General features: G+C 37.3%; 1 protein-coding gene across 1 annotated transcript in view; it reads left to right on the top strand.

Moving 5' to 3' along the window:
• The first annotated feature begins 1977 nt into the window (after positions 1–1977).
• The window catches only part of LOC127628749 (kelch domain-containing protein 8B-like), a 187883-nt gene continuing 168123 nt past the window's right edge, over positions 1978–21737 (top strand). The window contains exon 1 of the mRNA XM_052105609.1: positions 1978–2496. Within this exon, the coding sequence (XP_051961569.1) occupies positions 2067–2496 (430 nt within the window). The 5' untranslated portion in view covers positions 1978–2066. The remainder of the gene's footprint in view (positions 2497–21737) is intronic.

The following is a 21737-nucleotide window of genomic DNA, read 5'->3' as shown; positions in this document are numbered from 1 at the left end:
TTCAAGAACAAAGACTTCACTTTCTTAAACTGAAGATTAGTCATTAAAATGTCCTATAGTATTAACAGATGACCTTATTAGCTCATAGTTTAAGCCTTCATATCAGTCTACATGCAAAACATTACTTTTTAGATATGGAAAAGTGTCCAAAAACACAACGTTAACAACTGTTTCTCTTCCATCTGGCTCTCTGCCTCTTTTTCTAACTCTATTCATCACTCTTCCAATACTTAATTTTTTTTTAATATTCACTTCTCTCTTTGTATTTCTAGGCAATGCGGACAGAAGCTGATGTTTATTCTCCTGTTTCCAACTGACATTGTCTGGAGACACCCCTCTATCTTTTATGTGGAATAGAATTTGAAGGAAAACAAAGAGAAGTGAACTAGAGCTTGGACAACAGAAAATCATTCACATAAAAAAATTGTTCCCCAAGACCCACTGACCTCACCTGGAGGAACCCACAGTTCGCATGAAACCTATAAATTCTTCTTTTCCCAATATATGGAGTAACATCTGAGAATTAGAGGCTAACCAGCAGAGGCTCATTCACATGAACTGTCCTATAGGACATTATATTATAATATTACCAAATTGGGACAAGAACTTTCCAATTACCGCCAAAGTGGGACAGGAGTTGTCTAATTACTGCTAAACCCAAGAGAGCCCTGGTGGTTTAAAATGATCTGGGCTGATTCTACTCAATTAGAAGGCTCAGATCAGACTCTGTGCTTACGGCATCAGAAAAACTGATATTGTTCTGCATAATTTTTATTCTGCACTGTGTTTTGTAGTATGTGGCTTGGAATCAACATCAGCAGCATCTTTATTAAGCAGCCTAGTCATTTCAGACAGAGGAGGAAACATCTCCACATCTGCAGATAAACTACCATATAGAGACATGGTATTCTGACCAGAGTCTTGTTCTATTCCTCTTTCACTGTACCTCTGTCCCACCCCACCAGTTTTTAAGGATAACTTCCCATTTGGAAGACCTTTTCCTATGGTTTTCTCCTCTGTCTTTTCCACATTGACGGCCCAACTACACACCCCATATAATGAAGTCTTTAATTAATGATGCACACGTCCAAATTATACTGGTTCAGTGACTGGCTGGGGCTCTTGGTCCCTGCAGACGCAGTGACCTTTGGAGAGGGCCAGACTGCTGCTCTGTGAGTACCACTGACGTTCCACCTTTACACACACACTCACAGACATGCTAGCTTGTCTACCCTTGAGCCCTCATCAGTAAATAATGAGTGGTAAATGTCTGCAATCTGGCCATTGAAATATAAGGTTTATTTGAATTAGTGTTTTGGATATCTGTCCAACATAGAAGATCAGATCAGCTCACAGGATCCACCACCAGCTTACAGCCCCACATATCATCAGGCTTTAGCAAGCTTTAAACTTTTTCCTTTGATCAGTTTAGTTATATTTCCTTTTAAGTTGTGCACCCTTATTGTCCTTTCTTCTTACATTTGCATATATTTTTTTGGCAGACACATTTATTCAAAGCAACTTACAATGTATTCCAGGTTCATCAGTATGTGTGTTCCCTGGGAATCAAATCCATAATCTTGGTGTTGCTAGCGTCTTTCTCTTACAGTTAAGCCTCTTGCTCTTTCTCTCTCAGTTACTCTCTCTCTTCCCCTTTCTCTCTGTGCCAGGCATGAGGGTCACACTGACACAGTTGACAAGACTACACAGAATCAAGAATCCTGTTACATGTATCACGTGGATAAATTAAAGAAGTTTATTTTGTGTTGGAGTTACACTGCCTTGGTCATCTGTTACCAGTGGAGGATGAAAAGAAAGACATAAAATTGCCAGATGCACCTAATAAAAGAAGCAACAAAAATAAATAAATCATCAAGAGGGAGAGAGGGCTAGATCTTCACAGTGAAGGAAGCGCTCTACCCCACACCCACCTGCTGGTGTTGAGCGAGCGATAGGTAGAACTGAGTTCTCTGGCAGACTGACAGTTACAGCCTCTCTGGCTCTCTCTAGCCTGGCAGTTTGTTTATGGATTTGCCTTGTTTTTTGTGTTCCTCGGCCCCCTGTGCATGTGTCATGATCTGTTGCCGGCATCCAATCCTGGAGTCATGCCCATCCCAGAGATGGCTTTGAGCCCGGTGAAATCTCTGTACTGGGAGGTGTTCCCCCCCATGGCCACACACAGGGTGTACTGCACGCCGGTGCTCTGGGCTGGACACCTATATGTGCTGGGGGGCTGTAACGAAAATGGCCTCCCACTGGACTCTGCCGAGGTGCTGGATCTGGAGAGCCAGCGTTGGTGTGAGCTGCCCCCTCTCCCCACTGCACGAGCAGGGGCATCTGCCACGGCAGTCGGAGACCAGCTGATGGTCATGGGAGGCATGGACGCACAGCAGAATCCGTTGGCCTCAGTGGAGGTGTATCACCCTGATGAAGGCAAGTGGGAGAGGAAGACAGGACTGGGCCAGCCTTCCATGGGTATCACCGCACTAGAGAAAGGTAAGAACAATGTTCTTGTTTATTTTGACCTGTTCCCTGATGAAAAGACAAGCAAAGCTGGTGATGAGTGTATGTTGGTTTTGAACAGTAGTTGGTTCTGGTTGTTGACTATTTGTATCATTCCACTTGCCTATGTATGCAGCTTTCAAACGGACCCTTTTCATATTTCCAGGTTTGGAATGTGGAAGTAAACTGTTGAGGTAAAATTCCATAGTGGTGAATGGGAGACCACAGCAAATATTATTTTTGCGTTCCTATTTGCTCCAACTGCAAGTTTCCTCAACTTTCTAAAAGAGGAAAAAATAGAGAGTCAGAAAAATGCTTAAGAAAGAGAAATATGCCATTTCACGCGTTGGTACGCATAGTACTGGAGCATATTATGTTAAATGTATTTGACTAGCTGTCCATAGTGGAGGGGCTCGACTGCAGGCTGGGCTTGAGCTCTGAGATTAAACTAAAGTGAGAAATGGAAAGACTATTTGAAGTGATTGTATAGGTGTTATGAAATATAAAGGTGGAGAAGGGAAGGAGGAGGGATGCCGGAAAAATCTTAGCTTGAGCTAGGGAAGAATCCAATAATGTATCATTGTGTTATGAATGGCAGGTCTAGATGAACAAGCTCCTCCCAAACTTACGTCGTAAATCTTCACATTTTCTGTCACTCCCTCAGGAACTGTATTTAAATCCACATTGCAGAAGTGTTGATTTTTTAAATGAATACCAGAGTATCATACAAAGAATACTGTTATAAAGTAGCTAAATAACTAAAATATGAGAAATGTAAAATTGTAATATAGCCACAAGCAGCAATCGTAGGGGTCCAAGCACATGTGAAGAAATAACCAAAATAATTAGAATTGACAGAAATGATCCAGTGGATGACAAATAATACAAATTGATGGAATAGATCCTGCCTAAATTAAATTTGTTGAAAATTGGGGAACATTTTTCTTTTTTACTTGGTTGCTAGGCAGTTACCGAGGTGATACTCAAAAGGCTCCTTGCTACCCTGAGTCAAATGAATGAAGTCTGAAGTCTCTATGATGTTCTGGTGCTGAGATATGTGATTTGTTACACGGTTGATAGGATAACCACAACTGGTTACTAGGCAGTTACCAAGGTGATACTCAAAAGGCATCTTTTTAAATAATTTTTATAAAAAGTATTTATCAAACATTTTCTTTCACACCAATGGTACTTGTGGCTAAATTGTTCAGAATAAGGAGATCTACAGTTGTAGTAGTTTCTGCCAATTTTGTGAAAAATCACTCAACATCTTTGGGATTTTGATTTCAGAAGAATAGACTTTATTATCATTCCATAAAGCCGAGTTGCCTGCAGTACAACCACAACAACAACTAACTCATCTCTGGGTTTTGTTCACTTAAATACATCTCCTCAAACAAGGTGGGGCTTACACTTTTTTAAACATGCATTATTTATCATCCTCTTCTTTGACTCTGGTCTGACCATTTTTAGAAGTGAACAGGAACCACCTTTGGAGGACATAAATTCTCCCAGTGGTCATGTGAGCACACATGTGAAGCTATTCCTGTTTCTGCACACACCTTCAAATAGTCACACATATGTTGAGCATACATTCCATCACGTCCACAGGCCTTTACACACACACAGTAAACTGCATGTTTGCCCGTCAGACATAAATGTGGTACAAATCAACAATGTTTTCATTGATTACACCTGATTAACTTGATAAAAATATACTACACAGTATGGTATTCAAAGTGTTTATTTGTGGAAAAAGTATTATACAACAATTTACATGTATGTAAAACGCCATAGCGCTTCCTGGTGGCCAACGTTTTTTAAATTTTGCACAGACCTCTTGGGCCAAGAGACAAATAGGTGTACCAAGTTTCCGATCTGCCTTAATTAACCCTATATAAAAGCTGCTGAAAGCTGATTGGTCGATGGTGGCCATGTTTTTAAAAATATCCTCATATACCTTGATGGCACCTTGGACAATGACGGTGCATGAAAAATATCAAGTCGATCGGACAAACAGTTCCATAGTTAGAGCCATTTTATTTTTGTAATTATTACAGTGCCACCAAGAGGCAATGTGTGCAATATTTTAGTCCTCAGACTGAACTCATACATACGTTTACCAAATTCTGTGATAATACCTCAATCCGTTGAAAAGTTATAACCGTTTTGGTCAAATGGACACGGCCACTATGAACGTTTTGGCGTACCGTTTGACAATACATCAGAATTTAAAAACTCCTTTGATACCTTTTCAAATTGGGACTCTGCTGAATCTTTCAGCACTGGTTTGGTTCCGATCGGGCAAATGGACAAAGACAAGTTCGTTTTGAATTTTCCCTATTGGAACAAATACAATAGGCTTCCTGCACCTTTGGTGCTTGGACCCCTAATAATAAGAAAATTGGAACAAATACAGTAGAGTTCCTGCATCTTTAGTGCTTGGACCCCTAAATATGAGAAACTCAGTCTCTCAGTTGTGAGAAACTCAGTCTTTGAAACATCACAGTCTTTAAACGGGTTTACACTGGTGGGGATTTTGATTAATCCAAGTGACTCAAGTCTTTTGAATCCATTTGCAAAAAAGATTTATCCACTAATTAGTTTGGTGACCATTTCTGCAGATTATATTTTAGACCAATAGGTGGTCACAAATGAGTGACTTTTATGTTATGAGTGAGTCATTGAATCTTTTTGATTTATAAATAATTTACCAACAAAACAATTGAATTGAACAAGAATGATTTGCTTACTAAAGATTAATTCAAAAATACAGATTTGTTAACCAAAGAAACACCATTAGTCTAGAGAATGACAGTAGTGCAGAAAGTAAGATGTGCTTGATACTTTGGCTTTCTTTGTTTGGAAGTTCTTCCGCTGGTGAAGGTGATAGGCCTATAACTTTTATTTGTCTGAAACACAAGTTATTCAATGTTGTTTACTTGTTTGAACTGAATTGTGTGAACTGTTGAATATATGAGTGACATTTTGGATGTCTCTGTCATTTGACGCACACAATCCAGGTTATGTAGCATCTACTAACTAATTCAGCACTACTCAACACACAGCCAGCGGGCCACATGCGGCCCTCGAGCAATCTTTTGAGGCCTGCATTATGATATCATCATCAGCAGACTAACAAATCTGTATGAATTGTGTGATGTCCATTTTCCTGACTATTTACGCTAGTTCTCTACATTGCTGAATCTTGTTTGAGAGGAAATTCAACTGAAATAGGATGTTACAAATAAATATTAATAATTAAATAAAAAATTAAATAAAATATGTGAGCATGGCTATTGTTATGAGAGTGGCGGCTGGTCTGTGCGTGCGTTAATACACAGTACATGTGCACTCGTACAAATGCTTTATAGTGATCTACTTCAACGCAAAATTCTAAGTGGGGTGAACAAATCTTTATCAAGACTTTATCACTGGAGGACTTTTGGTGCTAATTTTGGATAAATCACTCTTGTTTTTGAACAAATTTCTGGTATGTACAGGGTTGGGAGGGTTATTTTTTAAATGTATTCCACTACAGATTACAGAATAAATTCTGTAAAACGTAATTTGTAAGATTACTCATGGTCAGTATCTTATTCAAAATACTTTGGATTACTTCTTCAGCACTGGTAGATATTTTCTCTTGAATACACTTCAATACATTGTCTGAAAAACCTAAATATCTTATGCAGAGTTGTTTCTAAAACAAGATAAATCAAATTGATATTGTTTTAAGGATTTTTTTTAAATATATTTTCAGGAAAACAATGGAACAATTATTATCAAAAATTTCTTTTTTGCCCTACTTGTCTTACTAGAAAAAAAGAAATCTAATGATCTAACATGAATTTTGATTAAAATAAATGTGATCGTGCCTGGTAACATGTGCATGTAAAATGGCTAGAAATATAATTTTAGCTTAGCATAAAGATGACAATTAACATAAGGTTTTATTTCTATTTCTTCGAATAGAAGAATTCTTTAGAAGAATATCTCAGCTCTGTTGGTCCATTCAATGCAAGTGCATTGTGGCCAGATCTTTGAAGCTCCAAAAGCAATTAATACGATTCTAGAGGTTAATTCTATATCTTCAGATGTGATATGATAGGTGTTGGTGATAAACAGATCAAAATGTAATATATAAATAATAATATATTAATAATATATATATTATTTATATATATTTATATTAATATATAAATGACAAACTATGTGTTGCTGTCTTCTGGCATTTTGGCAGCAAAGCACTTTTGTGCTATGAAAAATCAGACGAAAATAGTGATAAAAATAAAGAGACAAGGTAATTATACAAGAGAAATGATATGAAATAACCAAATGATTTGTTATTTTAATATTTATTTTAAACGAAAAGATACATGGCAAATTGATGTTTAGCTTAGTTTTGCCCCATTGTTGAATGTTTTTTTTTTAATTAGACAATAATTTGATAATGGGTATATATATATATATATATAAACACACACACACGCATTTAAGCAATATCACATGAGAAAGAGTGCTATTTGGCCCTACATCTGATTTAGGGCTATATACAGAGGTGTAGTAGTAAAAAAAGAGGTGGGTAAACTATAAATTCTGGTGGACCACGACGTGGTCACCCGGTAAGGTGGGCCACTGCCTACCGGTGTATGTGTATCCTGATGACATCGCTATAGGCTATCATTTGATGGTACTACCAAGGGTATCACTGGTTGTTCCCTCATCATAGGTCACACAATCACTATTTAATTCATACATTAATCTAAGTTCTTGTTAAAGAGACCCAAGAAGGAATAATATGGTTGAAATCTATAAAGTTTACTAAATGACAAAACAGAGAGAACAAAAATATTTAAGAGAGATAGAGAGGGAGGCTTATATCCAGGGCTTCCAATGCAATGCACTTCTACATAATGATTAGGGATTTGGGATTATTTTCATAGTCGATTAATCTGTTGAATATTTTCTCGATTAATCAATTAGTTGTTTGGTCTATAATATGTCAGAACAATGTGGATCAGTGTTTCCCAAAAGCCCAGGAGGATGACGTCCTCAAATGTCTCGTTTTGTCCACAACTCAAAGATATTCAGTTTACTGTCACAGAGGAGAGAAGACACTAGAACATATTCACATTAACAAGCTGGAATCAAATAATTTTTTACTTTTGTCTTAAAAAATGACTCAACCCGACTAATTGATTATCAAAATAGTTTAGATAGTAAAATAGTGCAGATTAACGACAGAAGAATGAATCTGGTGCCACATATTTTTAAAAAAAATTGCCGGATATCCATTTTTACATGAGACGTTTGGGCTAGTGAGTGACGGATGAATCTTGATGCAGTCTGCTGCTTCCTGCTGATTGGTCAACACTGACAGTAATGCAGCCAGGGTTTCCCATACGTTCATTTATTTGTGGCGGCCCGCCACAATATCAACGCTGACCGCCACACATTGATTTTCGATTTATTTTTTATTTTTTACTAAGCCTATTTAAAATCGTATTTGATTGCAGAGAGCCGTAGCGCATTCGCGCAGCACTAGGCTACCTCTCGCTCGTCCCTCTCTCTCTCTCTCTCTCTCTCTCTCTCTCACCCGTACCTCTCGCGCTCTCTCTCCGTCATGGAATACCGCTGCATAAATCTGTCCAACACAGCACTGTCAGTTATTACTTATTAGCCAGCATGCAAGGAGCCTAGCTAATAAGGAGAGCTAAGTTATTGTTAGAATACAGCTGGATTTTTGAGGTCAGCACGCTGTATATAGCTGGTAGTAGTCAATATCGATGCACGTGCATGGGAAACACTGGCAGCAGCGCATTATGAAAGACATCGTCTTAGGTTTAACAACCTATGAAACTAATAATGAACAATATGAAACTAAAATGACATAAGCTTAATTTAAAATGGCTTAGGAACTATCTATTTAGAGGTGGATAAACGCAATTTAGAGGTGGATAAACCCACTTTGCAGGTGGGTAAACGCTATTTCCGAATTTTGGGAGGTGCGTAAACGGCGTTTACGTGCGTTTAGCCTCCACTACATCCCTGGCTATATAGCATGATTGCGAGTGTGATATTTCTTATATACAACAGTTCAATGAACAAGTACATTTAGAAAAATTTGGAAAAATTGAGTACAGTCACAAAAAACGCATTTGTGCTTGGAACTACTTTCTTATGTGACGGATCAGAATCTGCCATTGCTGGTTCAAACCAAATGATGTGTCCAAGCCTCTAAAAACATAACTTTAGAACTAATAGTATCACAGCTTGGGCTGTTTCTAACATGTTATTGGAGAAAGGATGTGTGTGAGAGAGAGAGCGAGAGAGTGAGAGAGAGAGAGAGAGAGAGAGAGAGAGAGAGAGAGAGTGAGAGAGAGAGAGAGAGAGAGAGAGAGAGCCGGAGCATTTGCGATCACCTGTTGATGATGCTGTAGTCTGTTAGTCAGCTTTCTGAAGAAAATTTAATTTGAAATGCATCCTATTTTCTCAGTGGAAAAATTGCTGTTCAAGCGGGGGTATTCCTCCCTTATTGCGATAGCCTATGCTCAAGAGTCATTCACTATAGAAACCGCCATTTTTCCTTTCCAATGTGGGAAGTCCGGTAAGAGGTAAACCCATTGAGTAATTAATCAGTCTATTGTGTCTCTCAGCTGTGATGAGCCTTAATGCTAAAGTTGTTAGTTTAAAGCCTAATTTTCTAGCTTTAGTAGTGTAATAGTAAAACGAGTGATCACAGAAGTGCTGTTGAATATAAACAGTGAGTGAAGCTGACTCTCTTCATGGCACCAACTTGCTCATATTACACACAAATGCCTCCACCTGCTGGCTAAAATATGTAATGTCACAAAATTAAATGTAAAGAGACACATCTTTTAACACATCTGCATGGCTCTTACAATTTAGTTTAGAATGGCATGAATGCAAGCGGAGTGATAAACACAGTGAAGTGTCCGAGTGCTGGGTGTCAGACCATCAGTACACATGGATTGTATCTCATCCAATCAGATTCGAGGACTGGAACTAACTGTTATATATATATATATATATATATATATATATATATATATATATATATATATATACACACACACACACACACACACACACACACACACACTCACAGTTGAAGACAGAAGTTTATATATACTTTAGCCAAATACATATAAATAAATAAAAACTCAATACATATAAAAATTTTAACAATTCCTGAAATTTTATTGTAGAAAACATTCCCTGTCTTTGGTAAGTTAGGATCACTACTTTATTTTAAGAATGTGAAATATCAGAATAATAGATTAGAGAATTATATATTTCAGCTTTTATTTCTTTCATCACATTCCCAGTGGGTCAGAAGTTTACATACACTTTAATAATATTTGGAAGCATTAACTTTACATTGTTTAACTTGGGTCAAACATTTTGGGTAGCCTTCCACAAGCTTCTCACAATTTGTTGCTGGAATTTTGGCCCATTTCTCCTGACAGAATTGGTGTAACTGAGTCAGGTTTGTAGGCCTCTTTGCTCGCATATGCTTTTTCAGTTCTGCCCACAAATGTTCTATCAGTTTGAGGTCAGGGCTTTGTGATGGCCACTCCAATATCTTGACTTTTTTGTCCTTAAGCCATTTTGCCACAAATTTGGAGGTATGCTTGGGGTCATTGTCAATTTGGTAGAATCATTTGTGCTTCGAGCTTTATCTTCCTGGCTGATGTCTTGAGATATTTCTTCAATATATCCATATAATTTTCCTTCCTCATGATGCCATCTATTTTTTGAAGTGCACCCCCACAAGATGATACTGCTACCCCCATGCTTCATGGTTGGGATGGTGTTCTTTGACTTGCTCGCCTCACCCTTTTTCCTCAAGTTTTGTTTCATCAGACCAGAGGACATTTCTCCAGAAAGTAAGATCTTTGTCCCCATGTGCACTTAGTCTGGCTTTTTTATGGTGTTTTTGGAGCATTGGCTTCTTCCTTGCTGAGTAGCATTATAGGTTATGTTGATAAAGGACTCGTTTGACTGTGTTGACAATATATACTTGTCTACCTGTTTCCTCCAGCATCTTCACAAGGTCCTTTGCTGTTGTTCTTGATTTGCACTTTTCGCACCAAACTACGTTCATCTCTAGGACACAGAATGTGTCTCCTTCTTGAACAGTATGATGGCTGCGTGGTCCCATGTTGTTTATACTTGCGTACTATTGTTTGACAGATGAACATTGTACATTCAGACATTTGGAACTTGCTCCAAATTTCTTTTGATTTTCCCATGATATCAAGCAAAGAGGCTCTGTGTTTGAATGTAGGCCTTAAAATACATCCACAAGAACACCTTCAAGTCAGTACACCTCCTATCAGAAGCTAATTGGCCAATTGTCTAAAGGCTTGTCATCATTTTCTGGAATTTTCCAAGCTGCTTAAAGGCACAGTTAATTTAGTGTGTGTAAACTTTTGACACACTGGAATGACAACTGGAATAATGATATAGTCAATTAAAAGTGAAACAATCTGTCAGTAAACAACTGTTGTAAAAATTACTTGTGTGATGCACAAAGTAAATGCTATAAATGACATGCCAAAACTATAGTTTGCTAATATGAAATCTGTGGAGTGGTTAAAAAATGTGTTTTAATGACTTCAACCTAAGTGTATGTAAACCTCTGACTTCAACTGCATATACTGTATATATATATATATATATATGTAGATGGATGGATGTATGGATGGATGTTAGGGATTCTTCAGAACCAGGGTAGGAAAACAATGTGCTAGCTTCACCATACAAGTTTTTCTGGTGAACAGCATAGCTAGCTGGTCTAAGCTGATCTTTTCAGCTGGGTCTTTAGTGGTCTAGTAGTCCTTGTGGTTTAGAAGCTCCGTTGAGATATCTTAGTACAGATTTTCCTAAATGTTCTCTCCTCTCCTTTTTTTAACTGGATGCTCATTCAAAGTGTGCAGAGTTTGGTTAATCTGTCATCCCTCTGCTTTTTCCTGTTAGAACACAATTAGCTGTTTAATCTCAAATGCTGTTATCTTTGGGGTGATCACTGCGGTTGTAATGAATGTCTCTTATACTCTGTGCCTCTGGAGTGATCTGGATATTCAGTACCAAGGCATCAGTCATGCCATATTGTGACATAAAGAATTACACTGCAGAGAAAAGTCTCTCTCTCTCATATTCCCTCTTCTCCAAATTGTGTAGGTGTGTGCAGGTGACATTTTATCCAGTTTGAGACCATGAGGAGATGGCAGTGTATATTCACAGAGCTTCTCCTCCATTAAGCTGCGTTTCACTGGCCCTTTTCAGGCCAAGACTGATCAGGAATCAGGTTTAGTGTTAAAACCGTCAGTAGGCCAGCTAAAGCGAGACCTGTAATTGGATCACTGTGTGGGATACAACTTGATTTTAATGAATACCTCAGTCACAACCCACAGATATATGAATAGTTTGTCTGCTCATCCACTGGATCAGCAGGACATTTGTAATTAGCATTTAAGTAGTGGTCTCGACTTTTGCCATGAAATAGTGAGAAAGGGTGTTGGAGAGACATCTTAAATAGGTAATATCATATGTATATTGTTTAATCAGTTTTTTTTCCCCCTGAGGTCCACATCAAAATGTCATAATTTAACTGTTTAAACACTTTTCACACACTCTCTGACACTTGGACAATGTTCTGAATGAAATATTCATTTATATTGCTCCTATGTGAGAATTATTCTTTATTTTAAACAGCACCAAAGCACATGATTTTAGTGAGTTTGGGAATAGGATTTCTACATTTTCATGTGTAGCTGGAATGCAAATATGGGATACAATGAATCTATAGGCCTAAAGTATTCAAATGACCATATTAGCAGAGGTTCTTCACAATGGCTTAAAAATAGACTGTATCATTGTAAAGTGATGGTAATAACATGGTATTTTTATTTAAATTATGTTATTTAAATTATATTCTAAGGTATCTGAAGTATTTCAGTACTCCAAGTTATTTTCCATTATCTAAGCATCTGTAGCATTTTGAATTTGAATGTTTTTAGATTTTTAGTTTAGTTTATAGGGATAGTTCACCCAAAAATGAAAATTCTCTCATCGTTTCCTCAACCTCATGCCATCCCAGATGTGTATGACTTTCTTTCTTCTACAGTACACAAATAAATATTTTTAGAAGAATATCTCAGCTCTGTAGGTCCATACAATGTGAATGGTGGCCAGAACTCTGAAGGTCCAAAATATCACATAAAGGCATCACAGAAGTAATCCATTCCAACTCCAGTTGTTTAATCAATGTCTTGAGTATTCTTTTAATTTGATACTTTCTTCACAAAAAATAACTCTCTGAAGTTTATGGAAGTATACTGTGGTAAAAATTAAACATATTTTAAATGCTATTATATAGAGAGAGTATATCAAATGTGGGTAGAGTAGCAAAAAATGTTACTCAAGTAAAAGTACAATTACTTTAAAAATAATTACTCAAGCAGAAGTAAAAGTAATAATGTTAATAATTAATTGAGTAAGAGTAAGACTCTATCCAATTAAAAGAATACTCAAGTAGCAGGTAACTAGATACTTTTACATATAATAATGTACGTTTACTTCCATATTCAATTACATAATATACATTTAACATGTATTACATAAGTCAATACATAATAATAATAATAATTCCGTACAAAGTTATTCCATACATAGTCTAATTTTTTTATTTTAGATTAAATCTTAATAGTAAATAATATTTTTTCAGTTTCAACTTTCCGTTTCAGCCAAGAATTTTTATTTCTGTGCATCACTAGATATTAGGCAGAATGTTAGCCTCAGTCACCATTTACTTTCATTACAACTTTTACCATACAATGACTGAGGCTAACGTTCTGCCAAACATAATATTTTGTGTTTCACAGTGGAAAGAATTCCATACAGGTATGGAACAAAAGAACATTCATGAGAGATTCAAGCTTGTAGTACCACCTGTTTACTTCAGAGGGCAGTAAGAGAAATTTCAGCTGTGTGAGCAACGCGCAGTTTATTACAGTGAACAAAACATTAACAACTCTTCAGCGGACACACAACATAAACGTGCGAACTAAGGGATCTCGAGATGTGTTTAAAGATTGAGTATTAAACTATATTTAACTTAACACAGTGACCTAAACATTTTACTTTTATGATGCAACACACCCGAGACGCGACACAAGCATGTCTGACGCAGGTCGTATGGTCTTTACCTCACAAATATTTAATTACCAACAAGGTTAAGGAGGCGTCCTTAAAACTGTTACACCGTTTTTACCCAGTCAATCTTTATTTAAGAAACATGCTCCCTGAAATAGATCCACTTTGCTCCTTCTGTAATGCTGTATATGAATCTGCCCCCTCACCTTTTTCGGGAATGTGTCCACGCTGTAGTATTTTGGAGAAAATTTTGTTTTGTTTGTTTGTACTTACCTCTATTTTAACTAGTTTTTCTTTGCTTTATAAAGACATTTTATTTGGTTTTCACAGTTTTGATAACTTAAGTTAATATTTTCTGATTAATCTGTTTATTTTTCTTGCCAAGATTTTTGTACATAAGTGTAAATTTATGTCTATAAAACCCCTATTTGCACTTTTTTGTAAAGACTTAAAATATTATTTAAATACTCTTTGTACCTCCAACAACTCCAAAGCATTGAAAACCATTGCACTGTGTAATGAATATAATGTCTTGGCATTATTGTAAAATATATTTGTAGTATTGTGTATTATGTATACCCCTGGCTTGTTTCTAAAAAAAAAAAAATTGTTTTCTAAAGCCACTTTTTGAATGGTCTTATCAATGATTAACTCTTCTATGTAATGTAATGCATTTTAATTATCTGAATATTTTTTATTTTATATATATATATATATATATATATATATATATATATATATATATATATATATATATATATATGTAATGTTGGATGTGGGAAGCAGGAGAAGGCAGACGGATGGTTAGGATCCAAAAGCGGCTTTATTATAAATAACAAACAATTAAACACAAAGAAAAGTCCACGATGGGAAAAAAACTAACACTGACACAAAAGAAGGACCACACAGCTGAAGAACATAAACGAAGGGCAGGAAACAGGGCCATAGGAACGACATGTAACCATACAACGAACGACAAAGGAAAAGGAAAACAACAGGGCTTAAATACACAGACACAATGAAGACTAAACGAGACACAGGTGAGAACAATAGGCCTTTATCACAGTGCTCGTGTCGTCACTTCCAATGGCGGATAGTAGCGTAAAGCGACTTCCGGTTTAGTCTGTAGCAATGGCGGTGAGCACAGCGAGGAATTGTTGTTGCGTTCCTAAATATTCTAATAGTTCAACTAAACAGCCGTATCTCAGTTTCCATTCTTTTCCAACCGATGAAAAGCGAAGAAATGTGGATTCATGCTATTCGGCGGGATGAAGGCAAAAGTTTTGCAGTTTTAAAAGGGAGTACGTACGTGTGCGGGAAACACTTCACAGAGTCTGACTACTCGTCAACAGCCGATCGTAAACGCTTGAAACGTGGAGTTATACCGTCCAGGTTCGAATGGAACAACTGGGGGAGTGTTCGCCCAAAACGATCCGATGTGCTAGATAAGGTAACTTTAAAGCGCCAACATTGCAGTGAATCAGAGATCAGTGATGAACAGCCTGTAGTCTATTACGGACCCGTCCCACCCACAGACCATGACTACTCAACACCTCCGTGTCCAGGTCTTTTGGATGCTGCAGCAGAGAGAATTAGAGAGCTGGAGGTTGAAGTGCGAGCTTTGTCTGTCTCCTGCATTCAAATAAATAGACTTTGTCTCAGTCGAGTAATCATAACATGGGCAAATTGTCGTACTCACATTAAATATATCTGCCAGGAACTTCTCTCGTAGACCTGCAGACACGCGACAGCAATAAAGAAAAAACTCATCAATAAGCTGAAGCTTTCTGTTAGGGCTTGGTCCTGAACCGTCTCTAGACCATGTCTCTGCCTTAGACCCATACACAAGGTTCGATGCTGATGGTTCTATTGATGCCCAGAAATTCCTGAAAATCTTCTCTGAGGGAAAGCGCGTGTAAAATCGGAAGTCGTCATCCGAGAGACAAAGTCTATTTATTTGAATGCTCCTCAAACCTGCTCATGTGTCGATTCAGGGACCCTTACCGTGCATTCACATCAGAGGCGGCGAGAGCGTTAAATCGACCAGAAGTCATTCATTTTCAATGACAGCAAGCGTCTCTCGGCGGCGAGAAGCGGCGTGGCGAGACTTGGGCGGTGTGGGCGTCAGATGAAAGTTCAAGTGCAGTCAACATTATGGTAATGAGCTGTGACGCGGTTCGCTTTTTCATCGGTTGGAAAAGAATGGAAACTGAGATACGGCTGTTTAGTTGAACTATTAGAACATTTAGGAACGCAACAACAATTCCTCGCTGTGCTCACCGCCATTGCTACAGACTAAACCGGAAGTCGCTTTACGCTACTATCCGCCATTGGAAGTGATGACACGAGCACTGTGATAAAGGCCTATGATGAGTGCAGGCAGTGAGGGAGGAATTGTGGGAACTGTAGTTTTTTAGACAAAGACAAGTGAAAGGGAGCGGACAACAAGGAAAACGTGACATGGAACGGGATAAGTGACATGTGAAACAGAAAACACAGGGCAGACAACACGGAAACGTGACTATATATATATATATATATATATATATATATATATATATATATATATATATATATATATATAAATTCTTTTTATATTTAAAGATAACTATGTATAATTATTTCATCATTATATATTGAATTATTGTTATATATCTCTGCAAATATTTTATGTGCGATTAATTGCGATTAATTAATCGGGGCACCAAGTAATTCATTCGATTAAAAATGTTAATCAATTGACAGCCCTAATTATATTATATTATATGATGTTAAAGAGTGTTTATAGATTATATGTGGTGAATCCTTATTATAATTGTGTGATGTGGTATGTGATGAGTGGGCAGAGCATCAGCTTTAAAAGGCCTCCTGATATTTTCTGTCATTAGTAATTGTTCTGATCCTTGCTGTGGTTTTAAATTTTGTAATTTTGATTTTTCATACTATATTACATTTCACTTTGTACTGTATATATGTTTGCACAACTTTCACTCAGTTTTTGCACTTTTGGGAACACCTTGCACTGTTCAATAAACACCTTGTGGCTGAGCCATCTTTTTGTATTTTAAAAACTTTAAAAGTGCCTTTGCCACACAACCCATTCAGATCATACAATTGGATTTATGAAGCCATCATTCTCTTTCAGGCTTTGGTATCAAAGCCCTCTGTGTTTACATCTTTCTCTTTCTGACTGCACTTCTTTTGTCAGCGGACATTGTCTCTTTGATATCCTTCACATCATCTTAGGGACAAATTGCTTTGAGGGTCCAATCTGTATTTGTATGGCTTTGAAATCCCATTTTCCTTTGCACCCAAACATTCTAAATCAGAATATCAATCAAGGTCCGAGCCAAGCCAGCTGTATGTTTTAAATAACATATCCCAGAGTAACACATTTAATCTCAAATTAAAGAATATATATAGATTTTTTTTTAGTTTATGCTGTTTGTGATAATGGCAATAACAGAGATCCAAACCAGAGAAGTGCAGCTGTGCCCAGCCAATACCACAGTGCAGTCCTGTATTTTTGTCTTAAAAATGAGACTGGTGTGTGTTATTGTTTGTTATATAACAGTTACTGTAGTTCTGGCCCACTAATCTAAATGGTGTTCAAGAGTGATGATATTTAGTCTAACAACACTGTGACACTTCACTGTTTGTTCCTAACATTAGATTTATTCTTAACCTGTTACAGAAATGACTTTCCTTCTTTTGGGGAACACAAAGGCAGATGTTAGGTAGAATAACTACCTCAGTCACCATTCACTTTTAAAAAAACATGACTGGCTACATTTTTGGAAAATGATATTATTGCAGCAAGAGGTGAAAAAAAGGTTTAAGGTTACAAAATCTTTTTTAAGGTTACTGATCTATTGAGTTGTAAATCACCAAAACCTCCCACCTAGCCTAAATCTTACACCTAAACCTAACTGATAGTGCCATAATAAGCAAACGTGAGATGAAATATATAATTGCTGAAACAGCCATGTCATTTTGTGGTGCTTCTATGAAACCTTTGTCTCTTGCAGTGTTGGGAAGGTTACTTTTGAAATGTATTCCACTACAGATTACAGAATACAAGCTGTAAAATGTAATTTGTAACATATTTCATTAGCTTACTCAAGGTCAGTAACGTATTCTAAATACTTTGGATTACTTCTTCAGCACTGGTATATTTTTTCACTTGTTTTGACAATAAAAACTCTGCCAGTACAGTAAAACAAAATAGACATGTTAAAATACATTCTCTGAAAAAACAAAATATCTTATGCAGTGTTGTTTCTAAAACAAGATACATCAAATGAATCTTGTTTTAAGGATTTTATTTATATTTTTACAGGACAAAAATACAAAAATTATTATCAAGAATATAATTTTTTCCCTAATATCAAAGGTCTTACTAGAAAAAGAAATCCAACGTGAGATCCAACGTGAATTTTCTTGATTTAAAGATATGATCGTGTCTGGTAACATGTGCATGCAAAATGGCTAGAAATAGCATTTTAGCTAAGCGTAAAGCTGACAGTTTACACAAGTTTTATTTCTAATTCTTCTGCTCCAAACTTACTTACTTCTCTGTCTGCTCGTATAAATGTAACACATCGTAAGAAAGTGTTTCACAGCTGTTCAAATGCACTTTAGATCATTTATATGTATAAATGTCTTCCACCTGAAAGGACCACATTTTCAATGAAACAAATGACAATAAAAAACGTAATAATTTTTGAATGTAACTGTATTCTAATTACCAATTATTTAAATTGTAACTGTAGTGGAATACAATTACTTATATTTTGTATTTTGTTACTCCCCAAACCTGCTCATGTGTCGACTCAGGGACCCTTACTGTGCGTTCACACCAGAGGCGGCGAGAGCGTCAAATCGACCAGAAGTCATTCATTTTCAATGACAGCCAGCGTCTCTCGGCGGCGAGAAGCGGCGTGGCGAGACTTGGGCGGTGTGGGCGTCAGATGAAAGTTCAAGTGCAGTCAACATTATGGTAATGAGCTGTGACGCGGTTCGGCGGCAACCTATTGGAATATAGAAGTGCTCCGCTCTAGCAAAGTCTAGAGAACACAACCGTGTAAACTTTGGTTCCCACCAAACATTAGTTCCGAAGATAAAATGGAGGAGAAAATAATTATTGCTGTGGCGGGTTTCCCAGTAATATATGATCTGTCCCTGTTTTCTTACAGGGATATAAAACAACCAAGACCACAGTTATTATTACAAATGTATTTTATTTTGATAACAAACAACTATAATTTTAATTACTTTCTGCCATCGATCGATTTCTTATTTTCACATTTTAAAGAGTTCATGAGGATACACGCTACTTGTGATAGGTCGGCAAAAAGTAAATGGTCAACATGTCTGGATGTTTAAATTGCGGCCCCTTTAAATATTGTTCACAAAACAAAGCATTCTGAACAAACGTTGCTGCCTATTTCAACTACATCAGAGCGTCCACGAGCGTCCTTGAGCGTTGAAGGCAGGGCAGCCACAGCTAATATTGACTCTCTCGCCGCTTCTGGTGTGAACGCACGGTTACAGGACTCGTACCCCGGTCGTTGATCACAAGTGCAACACACTATAAGTTTGATCATGCACGAACAAGCTTATATATGTAGTTATGTAATGCAAATGTTAAAATGTATTGCCTTACAAGTCATGTGCTATAGTAAAAGTGTTTAGATGTCAAAATATAGCATTGTGTGAGCAATAGGGTAAAAAGTGTGTGTTTATGAGCTGATAATCTGCCATTTTACTTGTGATTTGTATGAAAGGAAATAAAAGTAATTTTTGTTTGAGTGTCTCCAGTGTTTATTGCACCAGGAAACTGCCGCATACAACAAGCCACATTTTTGTGAAAATGTAGGTATAGTGAAATGTTTCTACAGTATTAGCACAGGTAGCAAAGATGCAGTGAAAGTGAATGGTGTCTGAAACATAAAAATATATAAATAACTCACACGGGTTTGGAACAACATTATGGTGAGTAAAGTGATGACAGAATTTCATTTTTGGGTGAACTATTGCTTTAAATAGTACAGAGCAAGATGTAAGTGATTTTTGTGGGTGTGAGGAGATGTCAGAATGGTGCTGGGCTGTTTGCCACTGGGAATGTGTTTGGAAGGGCAGGCTATAAAGGCAGACATGGTCTTTTTGATTACAGAATTGTAATTTGAGGGAACACTGTGTCTCACCAACACGCTGATGGCAAGGTAACTGACAGCTGTCTCTCTCTCTCTCTCCCCATCCCTCTCACTTCCTTACCACCATTTGATCAAGAGAGCATTCTTGTTGCCAAGCAACAGGTGTGTAAATCTGTGTGTATATGCATTTGTGTGTGTGTGTGTGTGTGTGTGTGTGTGTGTGTGTGTGTGTGTGTGTTTTACCCAGAGACATTTTTAGAACAGAACAGAACAGGCTGAGTTGCAGTGCCAATCCATGATTATTTTTCTGCTGTGGTACTTGGCTGTTTCCATCTCTCCTTTTTAAGAGAGACAGAAAAGAGCTTATTGCCCTTCTGACCATAAAGCCTTCTAGCTGTGTTCATCTGATACACAACAATTAAGAGACTCTCCCAACTCACTTTGGCAGTGCTCTGATGTCCAGATGTGTGTTTATCTGCCAGTTATTATTCTATGTACTGCAGATGTACAGTACATGGCCCAGACCCATTGGACTGTTTTGGGTCAGGCCCCAACACCCAAAATTTGTGCCAACATCACAATGCATGCAAGTCGACACATAAGCTGCAAGTGTCATAGAAGCACCACAAAATATCATGATTGCTTCAGCAATTGCATTTTTTATGTCACATATGTTTTTTATGGCACAATCATGTAGATTTAGGTTTAAGGTTTAGGGTAGGGAGGTCAGTTTTTCAGAAGTTTCTGGACAAGGCTGATTTAATATATCTAATGTATCTGTGAGCATCTCTTTGGCTTTAATCCCCATAGACCCTATTGGTCCACTTTTCCTGGAAATATGTGAATAGACTAAGTGAGCCTACCATCAGTAAATTATGAAAACCCACAGTGAGAGTGCTGCTACATTTCAAAGACTTTGACTGCCTACTGCTGTACAAAGTTAAACAAATCAAGGTCAGTTCTAACAGTGTTGCTCATTATTGTGCACCAACGTGAAACAAATGCATGCAAACAAGTCAGAACACAGAAAACATCTAAATAAAGACTGGAGGTTTGCTAAAATGGGGTTACTAAGTATATCCCCAGTGCTCAGATGCAATGAGGGTTGATTTACTAATGCATTACTGAACATATGGAGTATATGTGTGAATCTTCACTGGCCTTAAAGTTCAATCCGATTACAATTCAAAGGGTAACAATTAAATTACGAAACAGTTCTCGATGCATCATGAGACATCTTGTCACGATACATCTAATACACTCAGTATGAAATAGTATTAAATTATTAATTTAGAATTAATCGATCGGTAACCTATAACTATAACCACAACTTTTGCTAGTCCAGGATGGTTACATAAGATATCTGCTTCTCTGAGAGTGCAGATGTGAGCTTCTCCTTTCCTCAGCAGAGTTAATAGTAAAGCGACACAAGTAGTGGGGTTGCTGCTTAAGAAATCAAGCATCTCTTATGCATGCTGATAAGATGAGCGCAATGATGGATTACGATATATATATATATATATATATATATATAATTGTTAATTTTAATTGTTTTTGCGATGTCTTTAAGAAGCATGTCAATAAGTATGTCTCGGATGCCAGCAGATGTCTTTGAGACATGATTTAGATGATTTAGACAGGCTGCGTCAAACTGCATGTACCCTTCCCCAATGCCTCATAAAATCGTCATAAACATTTTAGGTGACGTGTATCAAGCATGGGAGCAGGCCGTGCCAGCCGCGCCTTTTCTCTCACTATGTTTCTCGCTTAGAGTCAAAACGGCTGGAGCCATCTTAACGCTATCACACGCATTGGGGAAGGCGTTCTTTTCCAACTCATATTCTTTCAGGGGGAAAAGACCCCATGGAGACCACCACCTGCCCAGGCTGGGGGGAT

This window comes from Xyrauchen texanus, chromosome 35, assembly GCF_025860055.1.
Source record: "Xyrauchen texanus isolate HMW12.3.18 chromosome 35, RBS_HiC_50CHRs, whole genome shotgun sequence".
Lineage (NCBI taxonomy): Eukaryota > Metazoa > Chordata > Actinopteri > Cypriniformes > Catostomidae > Xyrauchen > Xyrauchen texanus.
This window is presented reverse-complemented; position numbering and strand designations above follow the sequence as displayed.